General features: G+C 34.6%; 2 protein-coding genes across 7 annotated transcripts in view; one reads left to right on the top strand and one right to left on the bottom strand.

The window, feature by feature from the left end:
• LOC125669685 (serine/threonine-protein phosphatase alpha-2 isoform-like) overlaps nucleotides 1-13,634 on the top strand; it is a 28,504-nt gene extending 14,870 nt beyond the window's left edge. For 4 of the 5 annotated variants that reach the window (XM_056161866.1, XM_056161867.1, XM_056161865.1 and 1 more), the window contains exons 8-12: nucleotides 3,284-3,397; nucleotides 3,552-3,590; nucleotides 6,488-6,592; nucleotides 9,665-9,686; nucleotides 11,584-13,634. In XM_056161866.1, coding sequence (XP_056017841.1) covers nucleotides 3,284-3,397; nucleotides 3,552-3,590; nucleotides 6,488-6,592; nucleotides 9,665-9,686; nucleotides 11,584-11,615 — 312 coding nt within the window. In that variant the 3' untranslated portion in view covers nucleotides 11,616-13,634. The remainder of the gene's footprint in view (nucleotides 1-3,283; nucleotides 3,398-3,551; nucleotides 3,591-6,487; nucleotides 6,593-9,664; nucleotides 9,687-11,583) is intronic. The other variant, XM_048904401.2, reaches the window with a different exon arrangement.
• Nucleotides 13,635-15,910: 2,276 nt separating this feature from the next.
• On the bottom strand, nucleotides 15,911-25,635 carry LOC125668537 (methylated-DNA--protein-cysteine methyltransferase-like). Of its 2 annotated transcripts, none has more exons than XM_048902781.2 (4): nucleotides 25,527-25,635; nucleotides 20,829-20,980; nucleotides 18,539-18,693; nucleotides 15,911-16,493 (listed from the first exon to the last, which is right to left on the bottom strand). In XM_048902781.2, exons 2-4 carry the CDS (start codon nucleotides 20,978-20,980, stop codon nucleotides 16,231-16,233), a joined length of 570 nt encoding a protein of 189 aa, XP_048758738.1. In that variant the 5' UTR covers nucleotides 25,527-25,635; the 3' UTR covers nucleotides 15,911-16,230. The 2 variants fall into 2 exon arrangements, with proteins under 2 accessions (XP_048758738.1, XP_048758739.1); XM_048902782.2 differs by having other exon boundaries at nucleotides 25,513-25,624.
• Between the last annotated feature and the right edge of the window lie 36 nt (nucleotides 25,636-25,671).

Here is a 25,671-nt window from a genome sequence, read left to right as displayed (position 1 = left end):
CAGTTATTTGTTGTTATTTTAATATAAAAACAACAAAATATTTTTTGAATTGCATTTATTTATCGGGAAACATGTCAATAACTAAAACACATGTCATTTTCAATATGTTCATCAAGTTTTAGAATAATATGTGGAAAATTATTGAATTAGCGTTATTCCCCAAAATGTTAAAAAACAAACAAATGTGGACGCATTTTCCTTATAGCATGGTTTACATATCATTTTTTCTGTTTATATTAGTTGAGTTACATCTGTTATAGTTATTCATGGGAAAAAATCCATACCTTTCCTAATAATTTCAAATCTATAGCTTCCAGATTATGTATACCCCCATCAAAAACTGAAGTCTGGCACCATACAGCTGAGCTATATTTAAATCACTCGGGATTAAAATTGTATGTAATTTCATGAAAAAACACAGATAATGATTCCTTATCACCTTGGTAAAATGTTTGTCAAAAATAAAGGAAATATATCGCATTATGGACTTAATAAATAATTGAATGAAAACAGAGTTATTGTCCTTGGATTCAATATTTTGAAACATTTCATTGACTATTCAAATATAACTAAGAATTTTGAAATATTTTATGGCTAACAAGATTTTTTACAATAACTATTGAAAAAAGATTCCAACAAAATTTATGTTCCTATCATTAAATTATTGACTTTGCAAAATCCTATGACGTCACACGAGTGTGGAACTACGTTAATATCTACAACTAATTTTTTTTTTTTCGGAAAAGCTATTTATTCAAAGTATTTTGGTTCAACAACAAACTGAATCATGTTGAAAATATGTCTCACAATGACGAAATATATATTGTACTTCAAACTTTAGGTCGTATCAAATTTATCTGAACAATGCTTTTCTTCACGGAACAATTTTGGTATCAAATGCTTACACCTTGAAATGAACACATCAAAGTAACGGAAGTTAATATACAAATTAGGGGATAGAATTATCTCTTCAAAAGTTCCTTTTTCGTCTCGAGTCGATGAAGTGGTTGATTTCCAATGTAGTTTATACAAGTCCACGGGAAAAATTATTTATTTTCATCAATTTTCTACATTTAGATTTGGTAACGGAACGTATCAAGGGACGTTTTGTTTATGAAATGTATTAATGTATTCTCTAAACAGTTTGAACAGAAACAAAACAATAGCATTATCTATGCCGTAACAAATGCAAATGAGGATTAACGCAATAATTCATGTTAAGGCATGAATAAAGTCAGTTAAGTACTGAGTAAGTAAAGGATAACGGAAGTTAATTCATTTTGTTTGTATAATTGGGGTCCATTTGTTTCTTCCGTTCTCTGTAACGCCTCTAAATTTCTTGTCTTGAGAGAGCCATTTACCTGAAAATTAAAAGAGCACAACTATGTATCATATTTCAGGGTTTGTGTGCAATTTATGGAAATCTGTAACTAATATAACTGTTTTGTTAGTAACTTCCATTACTTATCAATTTGTCATGAATTAAATGTCTTACAGGAGAGACTTCATGATTTCCTTTCTCTGTTATAATGCTATTGAAAAATTAATCATGAAATGATCACACTGTAAAGGTAAAATCCAAGGGAAAATATAATATCTTATATTTGTGGTAACTTCCTGTGGTAACTTCCGTTACCAAGCCTGGAGGATAGTATCATTTGTAAAATGATATATGTTACATATTTGCTGGCTTTAGAATGGTTAATCATACATATGCTTTATCATCTGAATCATGTGACTTCATATTCTTGGCATAATTTTCCATCTATGATCGCCAAAGTAATCAATTGTATTCATTAACTTCCGATACAATTTTCATAAATCTACAGCTAGTCTGTTTCCATTTCAAATTTAGAAATGAAATGAAAAGTATATATGCGTTGTATCAAGTTATACATGTTTTCTCGTTTGAATTCAGATAAATCAGCATTCTACACCTATTCTATGTCATAGATGGTTTGACTTTCAAAAATTAAAATTCACATGTACTTACTTTCCCTGGAAATGATGGGACTCTGGTATCTCGAAGGATTTATCTGTCCAGTCTTTGTTTTTGCTGCGTGCACAAACTTTTGTAAGCGCAATATAGATAATAACGCGTAACTGTAACGTGTAACCTTGCAATTTTCTGGAACCCGGACCAGAAAAAAGAAGGGGGTATCTGTGGTATCGGAAGTTAATGATCTCGGAGGTTAAAAATTTCAAGCCATTTGGGCAAAATTTCTCTTTGATTCGAGCCTATATGCAAAAAATCATTTTGTTTTGCAGGGAAGAGACACTTCTTACTAATTATACAGCAAAACAAACAATGGACATACGAAAATAACTTTGTAAAAACTTTTCCGTGATAATAAGCATAAGCAAAATAGAATTCAAACTGATGCAATGACAAGTTGTCTTGCGACTTGCGGTTTTTAACATTTATGTATATAACATGCCTTATGTAGCGGCAATTTAGAGTAACTAAACCTTTTAAATTGTATATATTTTTATGCCCCCAAGATCGAAGATTGGGGGGCATATTGTTTTTGTCCTGTCTGTCATTCGTCATTCCGTAATTCTGTCTGAAACCTTAACCTTGCTAATAACTTTTGAACAGTAAGTGATAGAGCTTTGATATTTCACATGAGTATTCCTTGTGACAAGACCTTTCCGTGGGTACCAACATTTTTGACCCTGTGAGCTTGACTATGGAGTTTGACCTACTTTTTGAAAACTTTAACCTTGCTAATAACTTTTGAACAATAAGTGATAGAGCTTTGATATTTCACATGAGTGTTCCTTGTGAAAAGACCTTTCCATTGGTATTAAACCTTTTGACCTTGACATTTAACTTACTTTTAATTTTTTTTTTTACATTGGTCATAACTTCTAAATGGTAAATATTAGAGCTTTCATATTATACATGAGCATTTCTTTTGACAAGATCTTTCTACTGGAACCAAGATATTTGCCCTTGTGACCTTGGCCATCTTTGGAATTGGCCATTATCAGGGGCATTTGTGTTTCACAAACACATCTTGTTAATCTTTATTTAACTGCCTTGAAATAGAGACACAGTTTTTTTCTTTTTCATTAGTTCTTTTTTCTTCTGTATTAAGTTCTTATCTGGCGACACTGATTTTGTTCAAAATGCACTTTTTTCTGGAATGAGTGTTAAGTATGTTTTATGACGGCGGGGTCAGACTGCTCGTGAATGTTATTTTTAGAAATTGTGAATTGTATGAATTTTGCTAGCTTGATGACCATTGTGAATTATTATTTATATTTTCTCATTTTGAAGGATATCACAGGTTGGGGAGAAAATGACCGAGGTGTGTCCTTTACCTTTGGAGGAGATGTTGTCAAAGAATTTTTGAAGAAGCATAATTTCAGCTTAATTGTCAGAGCACATCAGGTACTTACTAGCTTGGTGGAGTATCACATGTTACTGCAGTCTGGGATGTAATTTAATTTTGTGTGCATGAAATGAGTGAATTCAATTTGAAGTGAACAACTTTGCCTGTGCTTCATTATAAAAACTACATGTATGTCATGTCATTTGATTGTAGGTTGTAGAAGATGGATATCAATTTTTTCAAAAAAGAAGAGTAAGTTTATTTTCATAGGATATAATTTTACTTAACATTGAATGAGGTTCTTTTGAACAGGGTACAATCTTATATACTGGTTAGTTGTAGAATTTGTTAATTGTCTTATACGCTGTATTGTCATCATTTAATCTTTTTGTGCCTGCCACGTATACTATAGTGATAGTCATGTCCATCTTAATCACTTAAATTCATACATGAAAATATTTTGGTTTGAGAACTTTATCAATGTCAAAATATTTGTAGCAGGTTTTTTTTGGACACTGTTGAAGATGTAATAGTCATTTATTTGATCAATATGAACTCTCTCCAAGCCAAAATGAAAAGTTTTAATCTTCTGTTAGACCTTGACCACATCTTAAACCAAAATTTTGGCAATGCAGGAATTAAGGTAATTCCCCATACCACGTAAAATAACGTTAGAAACGTTATTCGCGAGTCACGAACGTTATCACATATTCAACGAACCCGATGACATTTTGGTGAATTTTGTAGACTGTATTGGGACTGGTTATTTGAAAGCAAACAACAAAAATTTGTAGACTGTATTAGGACTGGTTATTTGAAAGCAAACAACAAAAATTTAGATTTTTAAAAAACAACAACATACGAATCGCAAGAATACAAACAAGCCGGTTATATACAAAACAACGCTCGGGAGAGAAAAGGCTTATCATTATACATTGCGAAGTCGTACACTCTCCTTACACATTGCGTTATGACACACAGTCGTTTAGTAATTCCCGTGAGATTTCTGCAAATATTACAGATTATGATGTTAAATCGTGTTGCCAACTTTCAATGTATCTATTGTAGGCCAATTCTTTTGTGTGATTTCTGATCATTATTGACGGGTAGAAATATCGAATCTCCTATACAACAAAATGCAAATTTTTGTGTGCTACATGTACTGACGGTCACAATTTTTGTTATGTTTTCCTTCTAATTTATTTAAACCTGAAAGAATATGATCGATGTCATCATGATCTGAATAAAATATAATTATGCATAAGGCCAATTCAACGTATTTAGTAGATTATCATCCAGGGTCAGCAAAAAGTATGGGGCGGGTGGGAGGATTTTATTTTTAATTTCTGAGAAAAATATTAAAGACAAACGAGTTTTTTTCCCAACAGATCTGCATCATTTAATGCCAGATGGATATCAATCTATGCTATTTTCATAGACTAATTCCAGGTTAAGCTTTAATCTAAGGATATAACAGAAATATACCTAACTTCTTCAAGATTTAAGCCTGTAAGAATGCAAGAAATGAAGAAAACCATATAGATCTCGCAAGTTTCGCAAAATAAAAAAATTAGGGGTGGGCCAATTTTTGAGGGGCGGACGGGGATGATAATCTATCAATTAAGTTGAATTGGCCTAATCTAAAGCTATATGACATTGTAACCGCCATTGCAAAATTTTTATATACACGACAAAAATCGCTTTCGAGGCCCTCTGAAACTGTAATAAATGTGCATAGCTCTGTTGTGTCTAATGATTTCAGGGTGTTCAAGTTAGATCATGCGCTGGCAGATTTGTCAGATATTTAGACCCTATCTCTAGCCCGGCCTAGGTGTCATATGTTTGTATTCTTGTACTTACAATATGGATCATGGGTGTTGTAATGTAATTTTCTTTTATCTAAAACACTTTTCTGGCCGGACATGACCTTCACTGATGTTTTTATTAAAATGTCTCGGAATGTACACGGTAGTTACATGTCGTTAACACTCACATCGCATGGCTCATGTATGTGTTAAAAAACTACCAGGAACTAAAAATTACCAAGGGAGCGAGGAATGCAGAATTCGGGTGTTTTAAAATATTCGAATTTCCCAAAATTTGTAACGTGAGCATAGGTTAGCATTCTCTGAATGAGCGTTAAAAATGTAAAAATCATTCTGATCTACATCATTTTGTCCAACTACATCTGGCAACATAATTTTATTTTTTCATCTATTGTGACGTCATGTCAGTGTTCATGTGATGTAAGCTATGGATTTAATAAGCTCCATAGTAAAGTTAGGATTTTTCTAACTTCAAGCCCGATCCCTAAAGCTTATGGCAATCAATGAAAAATGTTTGCAGTCAGATAGGAATTTTAGACACCTTTTTCCAATATTCATTTTTTCAAGGTTTTTAACCTAGAGGGGGTCATTGGGCTCTCAAATTATCCGATACCCTATCTACTTCTGATGTCAAATGATTGCTGGAGTGTAAAGGTAAAACATATTGAAATTTTTCAAAATTCTGTTGGTTTTTGAAAACACAATTTTCCGGATAAGGTAGGCTATGATTAGTCAAAATTTGACTACTATTAAAAACAGTCAAATGCAATACATTTTCTTCAATTCATATGAAAGAAACATATTTCTATCATTTGAATAAAGACAGTGCCTTAAAATCTATGTATATTAACACTGCTTGTTTTAAAGTGATGTGTTCTATTTTTAGAAGTGGCTGTACTTGGGGAAAGGCCGCTAAACATATTTTTCTTTGGGAATTTGGTCAATATACATCCTCAACAAAATACATGCAAATTTTGATAGAAATCTGTAGTTTTTTCAATATTAAGATGTGATATGGGGAATTACCTTAAATGTGCACATAGAAAATTCTTACATCCTTTGGCAGGCTTTTGATATCCTGGATTTTCTAGTCTATCATGATTTTTAACCATGATAATGATTTTGAATTAATTTTATTTTGGACACATTTCTGCAAAATTTAAATTCTATATATTGTGTAGATAATAAGTATGCAAGAAGTTTGTAACAGGGACAATACCTGTGAAAATGTGTATTCTGTTATAAAGTGTTGATATATCATGCATAGAAATACATGTGCAACATGCACTGAAGTTCACTTACGGTTGATTTGTTTTTCTATAGCTGCTGACTTTGTTCAGTGCACCTAATTACTGTGGAGAATTTGATAATGCTGGAGCTGTGATGAGAGTAACTGATGATTTAACCTGTTCATTCCAAATACTGGAGGTATAGATACAACTGGTTTTTATACAACCCCATCTCCCTTGCAAATATATTGGTTTCAATTCATCTATTTTCATATGCCTGTCGAAGATGGGACGTATTTATAGGTTATAGACTTTGTATGGGAAAATATGACGACCGAGTTTTTTGGCGCGTAGACGGACCGAGCTTGCGAGGTCCGTTCGCGACAAAAAACGAGGTCGTCATATTTCCCATACAAAGTGTATAACCTTTTTATTATATACTTTCAATTTCATTTAGAAACTAACAATAATTTTATTTTTAACAATAACTTTATCGGTTTAACTGAGTAAAAGATGAAAAACACGAAAAATTTGAAAATTAACGGTGTAGAAATTTGATTGTGACGTAATGTTTGCGGGCCGGAATGTTTCCGGGCATATATCGTGTGATATATGCCCGCAAACTTTTAAAGAAAAAAGAAGAGATGAAATTGAAAGTATATAATAATATGGTATGGTGTTGTCCGTCTGTCTGTCCGGACCTTGTGGACAGGATACAGACCGAACCGTAAGCTCCTAGATTTTACGACTTGGTACATTTGATCACCATGAGGAGAGGAAGATGCCTATCGTTTTCCAAAATCAGAGGTCAAAGGTCAAGGTCATAGTATCACTTAGTAGGAAAACCTTGTTGACAGGAAACAAACCGAACCATAAGGTCCAGGATTTTGCAACTTGATACATTTGATCACCATGATGAGAGGAAAATGCCTATTGTTTTTTAAGGTTAGAGGTCAAAGGTCAAGGTATCACTTAGTAGGAAATCCTTGTAGACAGGATACAAACCGAACCATAAGCTTCAGCAATCTGGTACATTTGATCACCATAATGAGAGGAAGATGCCTATTATTTTTCAAGGTCAAAGGTCACAGTATCACCTAGTGGGAAAACTTTGTAGGCAGTATACAGACCGAACTATTGGGGCTAGGATTGTCAAACTTGGTACATATACACTTTATGCCAAGTGGAGGTAGCTGCAGAACTGTAGCTCTTTGAAAAAATATTGTGATGGAACAAAGAGCTAGAGATCCACCCCTTATAAAAACCTTCGATTTTCAGCGCACAGAAAGCTGCGCATGGTTGAGGCTTGATATCATTGTATTCTTGTGTTGTTGTCTCATAAATTTGATATGAAAAAATTCTGAACATATTTTCCTACTGTACTTGTGTTCAAACATACCTTCAAATATTCCTTAAAGCCCCATGTGACCCGAAAACTCACAGCTTTTGATGATTTCGTTCGTTGACGTACCCATGTTAGGTAGCCAGTCATTTCGAATCCCGGTTCATTTCCATACTTTCACAATAATGACTAGATGTGAACTAATATCCCCACAAATATTTTAGCTATAAATATTTTAAATAATATATCATCCCAGTTCCATTAAATGATAATTATTCAAATAGCTAAACTCATGGCAATGCGGCTTTCATTAGTCTGGTCCGGTCTACATCCCTGCCACACGAGTGTTAAGGACCATAATAGGCTTTTGTAGCATTTTCATTTATTAAGAGCTTATTTTACCTTTAGAAAAACTATATTTTATAATTTCTATTAATTATTCGTGTTGATAATAAATGAAAAGCGAATTCATATCTTACAACGAATTTCATGAATAGATCCCAATAGCAACAGGATTCGAATTGACTGGCTACCTAACATGGCTACATGAACAAACGAAATCATTTGAAGCTGTGAGTTTTCGGGTCGTATGGGGCTTTAATGAATATTTGAAGGTATGTTTGGACACAAGTTTAGTAAGAAAATATGTTAAGAATTTTTTTTTATATTAAATTTATGAGACAACAGAAGAATACAATGATATTGGGCCTCAACTGTGCGTAGCTTTTTGTGCGCCGTAAATTGAAAGTTTTTATAAGGGGTGGATCTGTAGCTCTCTGTTCTGTCAAAATATTTTTTCAGAGAGCTACAGTTCTGCAGCTAAAGTGGAGGATGCCTATTGTTTCTCAAGGTCAAGGTTGTCGTAGCAGCTAGGATACAGACTGAACAGTTGTGCTAGGACCATCAAACTACGCATACATCTTATGCCAAGTGAAAATATTACATAGAGAGTACATGATTTGTCTTGTTTTTACAATGCAAAGAAAGTATGTCACACCCTGATTGCTGATACTGCTTGGAAGCCAAGTTCTACAAATCATGGTGTAAGAAAAGCACCCTATATTAGCTTTTCACGGACGTATTATGTACCATTAGTGGTACTCTTGTTGTGTGCATCCATAGATGTAGCTGCAATAATGTAGCCCCATCTAAATTTTTTTTTTGTTCTCCCAAAACAAACAAAAAAATCTGAGAGGGCTACATTGTTGCAGCTATCGTAGATGCATTTAGTGCAGAGATTTTCTCATAGCTCTTCCCAGAAGATTTTTGTTTTTGGTATGGCCACAGGTACTGCTCTGAAATTTAGTCACAACCTCCCTTTCAGAGAAATACATAAGCAGTTCACATTTCAACTTAGTTGGTGCACCATGACCTATTTTAGGGCTAAAAGTAGATCAAATGGTTTCCTGTACTTTTTATCATCATGGATAGATATTGCACCGACATTTTGCTACAACCTCACTCTCAGAGAAATACATAATCAGTTCACATGTCAGATGGATTGGAGCACCATGACCCACTCTAAGGCTTTTCTATTCAGAATGTGTGTTGTATCAATTCAGAGTGCACAATATGCTTCCAGGTTGAATTTCACTGTCCAACGGGCGTATATTGTACCGTTTGTGGTACTCTTGTCTTTTGACATAGGCCTTTGATATGTGGGTATACCATGATAAGACAATGTGTCGTGTGTCATATTTGGTGACCTCTGACCTTTTATGTAAAGGTCAAATGATGAAAATTTTTTTCTGGTCCAAAACTTTTGTCTTCTGACATAGATAGGCCTTTAATATTTGGTATGTGGGTATACCATTATAAGATGTGTGTCGCGTGTCATTTTTGATGACCTTTACTGTGAAGGTCAAATAGTAGAATATTTGGGGGTAATTTTTTTTGTCCAGACCATAACTTTTTTGTCTTTTGACATAGGACTTTGATATTTGGTATGTTGGTAAGTTTAATTTATTATCATATATTCACAACACTGTTCCTTGGTTGAAGCACATATACATATATATGTATGTACTGTACTTAACAGTCTTAATTTTCCACTTTAAAGATAATCTCTAAAAACATTTTTTTTTAAAAAACCCCCCAAAAACATTATGGAAAATAGAAGGGGAGACATCAGTTTTAGTGTGCTAAAACAATTCTTCCTAGTTTACATGTATATTATGTAAACCTGTGATCTGTAATTTCCAGGTTGATTTTTATATGCCCGTCGTCAAACAGGACATTTTATGGTGCTGTCCGTCCTTGTGTTTATTTGAGGTCATGTTTTCCTGAATTTTACTTAATTTGATCACAATTTCTCCCTCAAGAAGCATAAGAGTGAGTTTGTATTTCCGCTGGATTGGTGCACCATGACTTACTTAAGGGCTAAAAGTAAGTCAAACAGTTTTCCAGACTTTTTTTCGTTACAGATACAGGTATTGCCCTGAAATTTAGTCACAAGCTTCCTCTTTGAGGAATACCTATCCTATTTGCATTTCAGGTTAATTGATGCACCATGACCTACTTAGGGCTAAAAGTAAAATAGGTCAGTTTTCCAAATTTTGTTTCGACATGGATACAGGTATTGTCCTGAAATGTAGTCATAACCTTCCTGTCAGAGAAATAGATTCATTTTGCATTTCGGCTTAATTGGTGCACTATGACCTACTTTAGGGCTAAAAGTAGGTCAAAAACTTTCCTGGACTTTTTCTCATTACACTGAAATTTTGTCATTACTGTCCGATGGGCGTATGATGTACCATTTGCGGTACTCTTGTTTATGCTTCAATTTCATCATTATTGTTTAATTGTTGTACAGAATATATATTCAGTTTATGTGCTGCTTATTTTCATATTATTAAGTCACCTAATGTTTCCCGATCAAAATTTGTCAGTAAACCTTTCACATTTTTGACTTCTCAATAACCACAGGCCAATTTTAAACAAACATGGTACAAAGAATACTTTTGTGAAAGGGTTTGTTAAAATGAAGGACCAGGCCATCTTTCAACAACAATCTCCCCCCCCCCCCCCCCCCCCCCCCCCCCCCCCCCCCCAGAAACACTGGACTAGAAAAGCCATAACTTGCAAAGAAGGTTCCTTGTATCTTGAGGTTCATGACCACTGGAGCTAGGGTGGGGTCACAATGGGGTTTTGAAATTTTATAGAATATTTTGGGAAAATCTTAAGATTTTCTCTGAGGACCACAAGGGTATAGTATTTCATATTATGTAAATTCAAGTTAGTTTACACCATAGTCCCCATAGATCAGTACAAGGCCACAGTAGAGATTCAAGGTTTTATAGAAGAATACCTAGGAAAATTCATTAGAAATCTTTTAAGAGTAGACAAGAGAAGCATGAGAAAAATATTCGTCATTAAATTTTTCTCGTATTTGGTAAAATCTTATTATAGGATACCAGTAAAACAAATATATCCAAATCACATGGTTTTTTTGTTGTTGTCAATATAAGGAATAATGGGCATGGAAGAGTTACTTCCCCTGAAAATTACATTATCATTATGGTCACTGACATAAGACTTTCCTTGAAATGAATACATATTTATGAAACATATTTGTTCACCTACATATTTTTCATATTTCAAATTAATTTTTCTAAGTCATTTTCATGTAAAACAGTAATGTTATTATCTTGATAATACCATCTTCGCAATTATCTATAATTGAAATTATCTAGAATTAATTTCTCTGTATTGTGTTATTTTGATAATTCCAGTCATGGTTGATGTTCTACCTATGTTAAGGGAAACATTACCACTGCCAGGTTTACAACCTGATTTCCCTTTCTTACTAGACTTAACTAATTAAGCCTTACATTTAATTGCCTTTGCAGCCAAAAATGGAGAAGACAGTGGCTGTAACTAAGGGAAAGAAGTGATGGTCCATAAGGGTAACTGGATAGCTGGAGAAAGTTTATTTGATAACTGGAGACATTGTATTTATATATGGACTTTACATGTTTACTTGTCCAATCATGTTGTTAATATTTCCTTGTAATGCAACAAAGTTCACATTCCTTCCTGTTTCACAGATCACATTCCCTCCTTTTACAGGAATAACTCATTTGACTCCAGTGTATAATTATAGGTTGTAGACTTTGTATGCGAGTTTTTTGGCGCGAGCGAGGTCCATCCGTGACAAAAAAACGAGGTCGTCATATTTTCCCATACAAAGTCTATAACCTTTTTATTATGTACTTTCAATTTCATTTAGAAACTAACAATAATTTTATTTTAAACAATTACTTTATTGGTTTAACTGAGTAAAAGATGAAAAATGCAAAAAATTTGAAAATTAACGGCGTAGTTCCGGCTTGTGTATCAATTGTTACGTAAGGATTGCAGGCTGGAATGTTTCTGGGCATATGTTGTGTGATATATACCCGCAAACTTTTAAAAGAAAAAAGAAGAGATGAAATTGAAAGTATATAATAATGATGTGTACTGTTCCAGTTAGTCATTTCCATATTTTTGAATTTTCTTTTTATCTGTGCAAACTTTGGAACAGTAGTTCATATATTAAAGGTGTAGTTTTGTGTATTACTAAATATGGACAAGTAATTCCTTTGTAAATCTGTTTGATCTGCCTGGCCATTACTGCCACTTCTTACTATTGTGTGGAATGGAAGAAATAATTAGAAAATATTTGTTAAATTCATATTATTCTGGGTAGTTTTATTCTTGAGTAACACAAAACAATTTGTATACATGTACCTGTTTTGACAAATCTTGGTTCATATTTAACATAATTATAAACACATATATATATGCAGATACAAGTACTGCTTCACCACCCATTTGTATACACATGGAATATTTCATGTTTTTATTTGATTTGTATAACTGAAATATTACTTCTGCAGTGTTCGCATACTGAGGATGCCACCACAAGAAGTATTTCTTTTTGTCACCTGTGAAGATGGCAACACTTGGGGATTACTTTGTTGTCTGTCACACCTAGAATTCTGTAATTGCAAGAAATAGGACTGTTATTTAATATATATTCCTTGCACAAGAGTACATATTCCTTGGGACACATCTAATTGTCATTAAAAATGTAAGTTCATGGCAATCCTTTATACTATGTATTTTGCCACAAAATCTTTTAAAGACCTGGTTTAATTGTCAAAGTTTGGTTTTAAAGTATTCATGATTTGCATTTATTGTAATGTTATTAGTTTTTATGCCTATGAAATTGAAGATTCAGGGGAATCTAGTTTTTGGCCTGTCCATCTGTCTGTGCCAAAAAACTTTAACCTCTTTTACACCATAAGAGATTGACCTTTCATATTGTATGTGTATTCCTTGTGGCAAGACCTTTCCATTGACACCAAAATATTTGACCTGGTGACCCTAACATTCAGAAATTTCAAATATAAGCCATCTCTTTCAAATCGTAAGAGGTACTGTTTTTATATTCGCATGTGCATTTTTTATGAGAAGACCTTTCCAACAATACCAGATTTGTTGACCATGTGACCTTGCCATCGACCTAGTTTTTGGAAATAAAAAAATAAACTTTAACCTTGGTCATAGATTTTATATCATAAGCGGTACAGCTTTCATATTTGGCATGTGTATTCCTTGTGGCAAAACCTTTTCATTAGTACCAAAATCTTTTGACCTGCTTTTAGAAAATTCTAATATAAGCCACATCTTTTAAACTGCAAGGCACTGCTCTTTAGTATGTTATTACCTTTCCATTGGTACTAAATTTGTTGACCTTGTGATTGACCTCTGACCTACTTAGAAAATTATTCTCTAACATGTTGTAATCTGGGGCATTAGCGTTTCACAAACACATCTTGGTTGCTTAAGTCCTTGAAAACTTGGTTGCTTAAGTCCTTGAAAACTTGACTACAAAATAAATATCTTTGTTATGATTTTTTTGTGTTTTGTTTTGGTACAAAGAGTGCAGCAAAGGTGGTCATGCTAGAAACACGCCAAAGTGTAAGAAAACATTTAGATCTATAGTGCTATTCAGAGTGATAGAAATTTGGAATTTCCAATCTCTTGGATCTTGAAAGTACATTCAGAATCATGAAAAAATGCAATTAACCAAAACACTACAAAATTAGTTTACCATTTATCTTTCCAGTGACCTTATCTTTTACACATTTTGAAAACTAATGCGAACCTAAATCTTTATACAAGGTGTTCCTTAAGGTTAAAACTTATATCAGAAATACAATGGATATTGCCATAATCCCTCTTCAGTGACCTTGACCTTTGGAATTTCCCTTCCAATAATCTTTTATAATTACCTTGAAATTCTGGATAAACAAGAGGCCCATGTCCTAATTGTCAATGAAATGAGCAATTGTATTTTCCCATGTAAATTCTGCTTATATCTTTGGAAGTCAATTGTTGGGGTACATGGTTGATACAGAGCTCACAACTCTTTTTGTTCACAAGGTTTGTGTCATGGTTTTGTTAACGTAGGTTAAATATACTAGTAAAAGTTTGTTTAAAGCAGATTTTTAGGTCACCTGAGTAAACTTGGTACATTTGATCACCATGATGAGAGGAAAATGCTTATTACATTTTCAAGGCCACAGTATCACTTACTAGGAAAACCTTGTAGGCAGTATACAATTTGAACTGTTGGGGCTAGGACTGTCAAACTTTGTACACATACACTTTATGCCAAGTGGAGGATGCCTATTGTTTCTTAAGGTCAAAGTAATAGGATGCAGACTGATCCATTGGGGCAAGGACCATTAAGCTTGGTACACATACATCTTATTCCAAGTGAAAATATTACATAGAGAGTACATGATTGGTGTTCTCGAGATATTTAACGGACAGTATATTCCTATGTCCAGTTTGATCCTTGACCATAAAATCAATGGGGGTCATCTTCTTCAGAAGATGTACTGGCGTACCAAGTTTGATGTCTGTCAAGCAAAGGGTTTTCTAGACATTGAATGGTCAGTATATTCCTATGCCCAGTTTGACCCTTGACCAAATGACCTCAAAATCAATATCCTATAAAGAATACAAAATTGAGAGTAGGGCAAACACAGACCCCTAAACACACGAGAGGTGGGATCAGGTGCCTAGGAATAAGCATCTCTCTTGATGGTCACTTTACATGAGCTCTGCATATTGATCAGGTAAACATAGTAATCCATGGGCAAAATCTGGGTGTAAAGAACAGCCTATGAAACATGTCAGACATTATTATATATTTCAATTTCATCTCTTCTTTTTTCTTTAAAAGTTTGCGGGCATATATCACACAATATATGCCCGCAAACATTACGTCACAATCAAATTTCTACACCGTTAATTTTCAAATTTTTCGTGTTTTTCATCTTTTACTCAGTTAAACCGATAAAGTTATTGTTAAAAATAAAATTATTGTTAGTTTCTAAATGAAATTGAAAGTATATAATAAAAAGGTTATAGACTTTGTATGGGAAATATGACGACCTCGTTTTTTGTCGCGAACGGACCTCGCAAGCTCGGTCGTCATATTTTCCCATACAAAGTCTATAACCTATAAGTATTCAACCTAATGATGGGTTGCATTTGCAAAATGCAAACTTTGCATGAGAATGTTTAAACTCCTGCGACACCAACTAACTGCAGAACTTGCTCTCGCTTATCAAATCAGTTGAGAGACATAACCACCATACAATGTGTGATAATGAAATATTGCTACCTTAAATATGCGAAGATGACCATGATGGGAGAAATTGTTCCATTAACTTCTATGAACATTGTTAAATTCTAAGAAATACAAGATCAATTTTGATAAAAAAATTTTTAATTTCATGTGTTGTCACCTGCCCACTCTGACAATCCACTTAAAACATTCAATTAATGGCATGAAATACAAATAAAAAAATCCCAGAATTCCATTTTCTTCCCTAATCACAATTTATGGGATAATCCTGCCCTTCAGGGCTCGAAATTAACATATGCCTGTCAGTCTGTGACTGGTTAAAAGTCTGGCGGACTGTCTACATTTGTTTTAGTCGGTCCGATGGGACTGGTTAATTTTCTAAAGCATCATTTGGGAAAATATAATTATGAAATCTTATACACGCATTTGGCATACTTCGATTTGTAGATATCAGATGAATCTGATTCGTAAATGTAAATACCACATAAGTGTTGCAATATTCTTCATCAAAAAATGACAAACAAAAGAAAGAAAAGAATGATTAATTTTTAACTATTTCATATTTGAGAAAATGGAGGAAGTAATACTTGTACATTGTATCTATATAATCACTGGTATGTATTTTCATACTACATTCAAAAATCAAATTACAGTAATTCTAGGTTCAGTTTATCGGGTACATCACAGTTGAATATTAACAACACACACAAGTTGTTTAGATTTTGGAGCCAGTGCCAATACACCTTACATATAAAAGCTGAAGCTGTAATAAACATTATATACAGGTAGTGTTAGGTGTCACAACCCTGTCTTCACTTTCGAGATAACACAAGTGATAGTTTTACATGAATCATATTTCTGCCCCCTCATGTTGCAATAACCACTCCTTGATTTTATTTTTCTGACCCCCATGGTAGTTGCCCAGTTTGCCGCCGGTCTGGATTACTCTGTGACAGGGCATTATCAAGGAAATTTGATTTTTCTTCATGGCCGCTCCTACAGCTCGACTGGCACGAGGATTGCCACACAGCATGGCTAAAGCACCATAGGAAATCACCTGACCGAATGGTACTTTACTCTGAAGGGTTTTCCAGACAGTTTCTGTGAATGTCCCTGCATCGATAATTAAAGCAGATTATATATCGTATTCCGAGATGCAGCCCCCAAAAAATAATGATCTGGGGTATGCTAATTTTGACGTGAAACCAGAGCCTTACAATGCATATGTCTGATGGGCCAGTAATTTAAACAAGAGGCCCATGGGCCACATCGCTCACCTGAGTAACTTTGGTCCATATCAGAAGACTTTCCATATATATTTGCATGTAAAACCGTAGTCCCTATTATGGCCCCAAACCTACCTCTGGAGGCCATGGTTTTTGCAAACTTGAATCTACAATATGTCAGAAAGCTTTCGTGTAAATGTGAACTTCTTTGGCCCAATGGTTCTTGTAATGAGAAGAAGATTTTTAAAGATTTTTCCTATATATTTGTATGTAAAACTGATCCCCCCCTTGTGGCCCCATCCTACCCCCCAGGGGCCATGATTTGAACAAACTTGAATCTGCACTATGTCAGAAAGCAGATTCATGTAAATATCAGCTTTGCTGGCTCAGTGGTTCTTGAAAAGAAGATTTTTAAAGATTTTCCCTATATGTATGTAAAACTTTGATCCCCTATTGTGGCCCCACCCTACCCCAGGGGGCCATGATTTTAACAAACCTGAATCTGCACTATATCAGAAAGCTTTCATGTAAATCTCAGCTTTTCTGGCTCAGTGGTTCTTGGGAAGATTTTTAAAGATTTTTCCTATATATTTGTATGTAAAACTTTGATCCCCTATTGTGGCCCCATCCAACCCCCGGGGGCCATGATTTTAACAAACTTGAATCTGCATTATATCAGGAAGCTGTCATATAAATCTCAGCTTTTCTGGCTCAGTGGTTCTTGGGAAGATTTTTAAAGATTTTCCCTATATATTTGTATGTAAAACTTTGATCCCCCTTTGTGGCCCCATTTGACCCCCGGGAGCCATGATTTTAACAAACTTGAATCTGCACTATGTCAAAAAAACCCACTTTGATCCCCTATTGTGGCCCCATCCGACCCCCAGGGGCCATGATTTTAACAATTTAGAATCTGCACTATATCAGGAAGCGTTCACATAAAGCTCAGCTTTTCTGGCTCACTGGTTCTTGAGAAGATTTTAAAAGATTTTTCCTATATATTTGTATGTAAAACTTTGATCCCCCTTTGTGGCCCCATCCGACCCCCAGGGGCCATGATTTTAACAAACTTGAATCTGCACTATGTCAAAAAAACCCACTTTGATCCCCTATTGTGGCCCCATCCAACCCCCAGGGGCCATGATTTTAACAATTTAGAATCTGCACTATATCAGGAAGCGTTCACATAAATCTCAGCTTTTCTGGCTCACTGGTTCTTGAGAAGATTTTTCCTATATATTTGTATGTAAAACTTTGATCTCCCCTTGTGGCCCCATCCGACCCCCCGGGGGCCATGATTTTAACAAACTTGAATCTGCACTATGTCAAAAAAAAAGAAAGAAAAAAACCCCAAAACTTTGATCCCCTATTGTGGCCCCATCCGACCCCCCGGGGGCCAATTTAGAATCTGCACTACCTAATAAAGCTTATCTATAAATTTCATCTATTCTGGCCCAGTGGTTCTTGAGAAGAAGATTTTTTAATAACCCTACTCTATTTTTACCTTTTCTTGATTATCTCCCCTTGGAAGGTGGCCTGGCCCTTTATTTTTACAATTTAGAATTCCCTTTACCTAAGGATGCTTTTTGCCAACTTTGGTTGAAATTGGCCCAGTGGTTTTTGAGAAGAAGTCAAAAATGTTAAAAGTTTACAGACGGACAGACAGACGGACACCGGAATACGGGTGATCAGAAAAGCTCACTTGAGCTTTTAGCTCAGGTGAGCTAAAAATTGTTGTTGTACCAGCAAGATTGTTAGGTTTATTGGTATTCAGGATAAACACAAGTTTCCTCACTGTAACGTTGAGTAGTTATTTTGGTCATTTATCACTAGATCCGTAAACTTTGAATGGCCTCATTGACTAATGACAAAATTTTTAATCTACCCCTGTACATTACTGTGAATTATGAATTACTATTTGATTTTCCTCACCTGCCTGGTAGATCGAGAAGCATGCTGGAGGAGCTGAAGTCAAACTAGAGATGTCTCCAGCAAAGTAACGCTGTAGCCATTCCACACAGAGAACTGCTGGTTTGTATGTGTAGCCATTATCTTGGAACATTTGCGATTTCACAGTAACTGTTGTTCTGGAAAATTGATAGCAGTGTACTACAATTACCAGTACTGTCTTAGAAATGCATATACAGTGGAGCCTCGGTAATCTGGATGCTTCACCTTCCGGACGATTTTTCTGGGGAACGGAATTTCTACCTGTTATTTTACATCGTTAATCCGAAAATTCAAGTTCCAGATCCAGACGGTCAGTTTTTTTCTACAGAACGTTAATATGCATTGAAAATTGTACCGTTAATCTGAACAGTAATTATTTTTGAGAAGGTCTGTCAATTATAAAGAAAACATAAGCCACACTAATTGAAGCGATTACCTGTACCCTGTCAACACCTCTCTTAAGTAGGTGGTATATATGATAATGTGTCAGGTAGACAGCAGGTACAGATTAAGGCAATTTTGCACACCGCTGCATGTTGAATTTTGTAAATAAACCTGTAGCATATCATTTTATAGTCTTGATCAATAGCCTATTAATGAATTAAACATGCCATAATAATATCTTTATTGAACTGCTACACACATCGGTTATACTCGTTCGTAAATTGATATCGGCTTATTCAAATCAAAAGAGCGCACATCATACTACATTCTGGATTTTATACTCTAGATTGCAGCGGAATATATCAATATGTGCATGTACATGTAAAAAGTGTCTAATGCAGAAAATGCCACGCATGTAGAATGTACCCGTTTACGATTGATTCTTGTTACGATGTTGTAGAGCCTTATTTTTTGGAATTTTTAAACTCTGGGTAGAAGTGAGAAAATTACCATTTTAAGAAGAATGACAATTTATTTTTAGAGGCACCTGTAATTTTGGTTTCGCCCGAGTTTTGTTCAGTTATTGTCGCGTCAAATTGATAAGTGTGCATGTCTAGATCAAAGCGGTAGTACTTTATAATACCGAGCTTAAATGATTATTGGCTTGGATTATTATAGAATATAATATCTGGCAGAGAGATATTAGGAAGACTATTTTGACAGACCGCCAAACTTGTGAATCCCGACAGATGAAGATGACCGACTTATTTAAGAAGAAAATGTGTAAATGATTACACTAGTTACTAATATTTTATTTATTAATCAGTTACATATAATGGTTCATTATTTGTTTTGAGTATGTGCGGTACACAGTTTTGTATATTTCTTGTGGTGCTACATGTAGAATGTAAGCATATGCAAGTACACTGTACATATATATTTTAATATTAGTGCTTTGAAATGCATGTAAATGTTAAGATTGTTACAATTTATTTAATAAAGCAAATTGTTAAATATATTATAAAATTGTGTATAATTCACTACACATCAATAAAGTAAGCATATTGGTTACTTATATGAAGATCTAAAATATATGCGTTTCAGTTATCTGGATGCTTCGATTATTCGGAAGATTTCGCTGGGAACCAAAGTGTCCTGATTAACAAGGCTTCACTGTACATCTAATTGTCTGGGCTTAGTCGAACAAGTTAAATATCACATGGTGGATTGAACAAACAATACTGCATTTGAAGCAATTCACTTAAATTTCAGCTAGCATGCAACGCACATTTCACGTCTTGAAATCAAATGTTTCATGATTATTTACCTAAAATATTGCTTTGACACCAGTCTTAAAAATGCTTTACAGAATCAATGTATATGTATCTAACATTAACAAAAGATTGTTAATGTTAAAGATTTCACCGCGCGACACAATCTGTTCATATCCACTATTTACGGATTATGAACTAGTTTAAAGCATGCGACTGAGAGAGCGTAATGATTTGCAAAATTTCAACATGTGTTACAAAGATCTTTCAAAGTCACACCTCGGATTAAGATAGTGAACTTACATGGATTATCATCCCAATCTTGTGGTCTCCTACCTCCAAAAATACAGTTTGATAAAAGGCAGGGTGAGATGAAGTGTGACGTATGTCACAATATGACTGTGACAGAGACGGATCTTAAGAGTTCATTTTATGCAACAAAATATTTCATGACTTATAGAAGCAATGTAAACAAATGGTATGTTAGTTAATGAATAAAAATATAAGAACTAAACAGCACTTTTGGTCAATATGAATGGATTTGAGGCAAATTCTCTGTGAATTGCTAGTTGACCATGAACAGCTCAAAAGTGCTGTTCAATTCTTAAATGAATTACCCTGGGCTTGGTGCAAAGTTCCAATCATTTAGTGCCATTTGTTGAAGAGAATGAAGTCCCCTTGGACAGCTTATGATTTCCATGTCTCCTATTGGTGTACTCACAACATAAGTGTTGGTAGGGCCTGACTGACAAACTAGTTTTCCCTTCATCTACACAAAATAAACCAAATCCAACTGTAACACAATGTAACATATAAATTAGGAGTGTAAAGTTAAAACACATAGTAAAATGTGTGTAAATTGTGCAACTGTGCATCTGTAAAACTTTGAAAAGTGGATGTCATTATGGTAAAAAAGAAATCTTCTGACTTCTCTTCATAAAGCAACCACTATGTCAAGTATGGGCCAAATATATCTCTCAATTTCTAAACTGTGTCCCACACAAATATATACTTTATACCATACTAGATTGTAACTTGTTTACAAAGTAGAAGGTAGATGTTCTGCAGTAAAAAGCACTATTAAAGATGTAATGTACTTTTAATTTTTGAGCCATAAATCCACATCCTAGGACCAGACCTACTAATCCAAAGGTTATGAATATCATAAATTTGGTAGATTCCTCCATGTTCAAGTGTATTTCCTTGATGCTTTAGGAACAGAGAAAAAGATATCTAGATATATAATGCATTTTCACAATGTGATCTGTTTAATCACACCATGGATCCTGAACTCACCTCAGGGGCCATGGGTTTAAAAATTTTGGTAGAGGCCTCCAAGCTCAATAAAATTTAAACAAGAGGTACTGTGAGCAATGCTCACTAAGAATACCCCCCCCCCCTTCTTACGAATCTCCCAAAGGGTTTTGTTAATAGGTATAAATTACCTCTTTCCTGAGTGTAAAAATATGGTATGCCTTTGTAGAAGAAAATGGAAGATATAGTCCAAACACAAATCCATGGCATAAACCTATAATTTTGACCTTGAGATCAAAGGTCAAGATCATAAAGAGGTCATGAATGTACATGACACAGTCTCATGGTGATACACCCATGTCTTATGGTATGACTATGTCAAAACCCTAAAATCAATTTTGACCTTGAGGTCAAAGTTCAAGGTCATGAAGGTAGCCAACACATCGTCTCATGGTGACACATGCATGTTTCAAATATGTTATGCCTATGTATAAAAGAACAAAGAAGTCATGGCCCTGACATGAATCCATTGTAAAAACCTTTAATTTTGACCTTGAGGTCAAGGTCATATGGAGGTCATGAAGGTACATGACACATCGTCTCATGGTGACACACTCATGTGTCAAATATGATATGCCTATGTCAAAGAACAAAGAAGTCATGGCCCTGACACGAATCCATTGTAAAAAAAACCTTTAATTTTGACCTTGAGGTCAAGGTCATATGGAGGTCATGAAGGTACATGACACATTGTCTCATGGTGATACACTCATGTGTCAAATATGGTATGCCTATGTCAAAGAACAAAGAAGTCATGGCCCGGACACGAATCCATTGTAAAAAATCTTTAATTTTGACCTTGAAGTCAAGGTCATATAGAGGTCATGAAGGTACTTGACACATCGTCTCATGGTGATCCACCTGTGTGCCAAATATGGTATGCCTAAGTCAAAGAACAAAGAAGTTATGGCCTGGACATGAATCTGCACAGACAGACAGATGGACGGACAGACAGAGTGATTCCTATATACCCCCCAGAACTTCGTTCGGGGGGTATAATTATGCACCTAGTTTGATTTGTAGATGTTCAGAGATAGAGCAGAATATTTAAAAATTTAAAACATTTTCACTTTCCCCTGAAATTTGGTCCTGGGGCCATGAGTTTTACAATTTTGGCTCTCTGTTTCCATGCTCATTATCACTACATGTCCAGTTCTTGTGCTTCATATGTAGGAGTAATTAAGATTCTACAGATTTAAACAAACACATTCTCATCACATGATCCTCCTTACAGCACCATTCTGTAGCCTTAACACATTTGTCCATGAATTTAAATTTTTTAGTAGAGACACCTATGCTCAGAATAACTTAGCTGCAATAATGTAGCCCTATCTGATTTTTTTTTATTCTGACGTCCCCCCCCCCCCCCCAAATCGGGAGAGGTCTACATTATTGCAGCTAAAAACAGCTATGCACATTGATCTCTACCCTGGAGTTGGAACCTCTGACCCATGCATTTAACAATTTGGCAATGGCTTATATACACTGAGTGTAACTGTGCACCCAGTTTTAATACCAGATACCTAAGAGTAGAGATTTTAAAACTCTGTTCTACTTTTAAAGGTTTCACCCCTACCCCTATGACTCCAAAAGTCCAAGGAACATGTAATTTACAATTTTTGTTCCCATACCCCATGATGCTCCACTGCAATTTAGATGATATTAGCCATTAAGTTTTTGAGAAGTCAAAAATGTTCAAAAGTCAACACAACAATTGACAGAACGTATAGCAATAGGTAACTTGAGTGAGTTATATAGATAGCATCATACATATACTATTAATCATAAATACAGTAAAACTGTGATATAGCGAATTTCTGCGGACACTCTATAAAAATTCACTATAAGTGTAATTCGCTATACGTTTATAGCGAATTCATAATTCAAATATAACGAATTCGTTATAAAATTGATTTGTTCTATATGTACATGTATATCAGTTATAATAGAAAGTAGCAATCGATATACTTGCATTTGCATTGTCTCTTAGAGAAATTAAGCCTAGATATTTTCAAGAGGGAATATTTTTATGAGATATGTACACACTGATTTATATATGATAATTTATCTTGATGGATTATTTATTTAATCACACAAGCACATGTTAAAAGAAAAATGTCAACAAAATTATGTGTAATACATACAAACAGTCTATGTCTTTTTGAAATATCGGTCAATCGTTGACTGTGTCGTGTTTTTTCTCCTTGTTTATTCTTTCTTTCCTCTTTGTTAATAAATTTCTCAATAAACATATATGTAAGTATTGTTTTGTGTTATCATCCTCTTTTGAAAAAATACAACAGAAATTTCGTAATAAGTGTGGATCCTTTATGTCAAGCATTATGTCATTACAGATTGTTAAAAATCACGAGGTTGAAACGAAAAAATCGTTATAAAAGGTTATTTTTACGTTCATTTTTAATTCAAGAAGAATAGAAATTGACTTCGTTATATCCGTAAATTCACTATACCCGTGTTCGTTATAGACGCAGATTTTTATATAGAATATATAGAGAATTTGCCGGGGAAATCTATTTCACTTCGCTTTAGCCGTAATTTCGCTTTATCTGTGTTCGCTATATTAGAGTTTTACTGTAATAGACTTTTCTCCATACTCTTATTCACTTGGATTTGACTATTAGTGCAAAACCTATTTTTATCAGCTGCAACCATCAATGGGAACTCAATAAGTTGTAATTTATAGTTTGTATGAAAATTAGACTTTCTAGATTAGAAAACCATTCATATATATATCAAATGAAAACAACAATTTTTCTAAGTTTAGATAACTGGCTTTTTGATATTTTTAATCATATTACTACTTGTATAGATTTATATATGTGCGTGTGTGTGCGACTCCAAAGTGCAATTGGACTCCAAAGTGCGATGACCAAGCCAAAGTGTGATGGTCTGCGCCAAACCCCAATGGTGTGGCAAGCCAGAGTGTGATGGTCCACACTCATGCACCAAAGAGCGATGGTATGAGTGAGACAAATGCACCAAAGTGCAACAGTATAAATTAATGCGCCAGAGTGCAATGGGGATCAGACACGCCAAAGTTTACAAAACTAAATGGACACCAAAATATCAATGAAAATAATACCTTATTTCATTACCATTTAGTTGTCGTGTTATTAAGTCACAAGTACTGAATCATTTAGCATGTTTGGGCAAAGTAGATATTTCGACATCAAATGTACTTTGCTGGTCTCACAATCCTCAACAGAGTAAACCTTGCCCTTGCTACTGTCCATGTCAATCTTAATTACCTTCCTCCAATATCCCAAAGACGTTGGTGCCTGCAAAAGAAACTTCATTGGGGCAATCTAACGTTGCATTTCTACGGTCCGCCTCTGAACATTATGAATCGGAATGACGTCAAATTAAAGCGACATCACAAACGTTACTGTATCCAGCACCATTGGACTTTGGCGTGCCAGACCATCGCACTTTAGAGTCTTGCATAATATATATATAATCAATCTACTCATTGCATTACATGTTTCAGTTAAATTTTAACAAAACTCAATGATTACGGACTACGTGTCAAAATGTTTAACTCTGCATTTCACAATGTACAGTGACGTTTTGAAAACACATTTACAATCATAAATTTTCCTTTAGATAACCATATGGAAATTTTCTGCTTGTACTACACTACAGAGATATTAATTTTTTTTTAGGCCTATATAAACATGTGTCATGTGCTGTTTCTACAGGGCATTTATTTTATATTACACAAGCGTCTGTGCTATACTACTACTAATATAGTGTAATGTAATATAGCAGAGGGCTAGATGGATATACATGATACGGTCTCATGCCTAGTAAAAGGTATGTTGCATCAGACATGCATGTTCTGAAAAATGAACGTTTTCACAACTAGGCCAAAGTCTAGTTTTCCCGTGATCTAGTACTGTACACATTCTAATCATTTGACGGTTCTATACTCCACACATTTAGAATTCTTTTTCCTGTGTAATATACCTCACATACGTTACCTCTTGGCCTCTAAGACTACCCAGAGTGAGAGTATTTTATTTTTTGCCGCGAAATTTTAAATGCCTAAGTCGTACTTTGAATGAGTCGTCTCAACTTGTTTTGTTGTCGTCCGACACCATTGATGAAAGACATGCTGAATAAAAA

Source organism: Ostrea edulis, chromosome 4, assembly GCF_947568905.1.
Source record: "Ostrea edulis chromosome 4, xbOstEdul1.1, whole genome shotgun sequence".
Lineage (NCBI taxonomy): Eukaryota > Metazoa > Mollusca > Bivalvia > Ostreida > Ostreidae > Ostrea > Ostrea edulis.
Note: the sequence above shows the minus strand (reverse complement) of the source record. Positions and strands in the feature narration are given on the sequence as shown.

Excerpts from the sequence above, each read along its gene's own strand:
- LOC125668537 (XM_048902781.2), bottom strand. The coding sequence starts at position 20,980 with ATGAAGGGAAAACTAGTTTGTCAGTCAGGCCCTACCAACACTTATGTT. Across the intron at positions 18,694-20,828 it reads AACTTTGCACCAAGCCCAGG|AACAACAGTTACTGTGAAAT; the intron begins GTAATTCATTTA and ends TCAATTTTCCAG. Across the intron at positions 16,494-18,538 it reads CTTCTCGATCTACCAGGCAG|GGACATTCACAGAAACTGTC; the intron begins GTGAGGAAAATC and ends TTATCGATGCAG.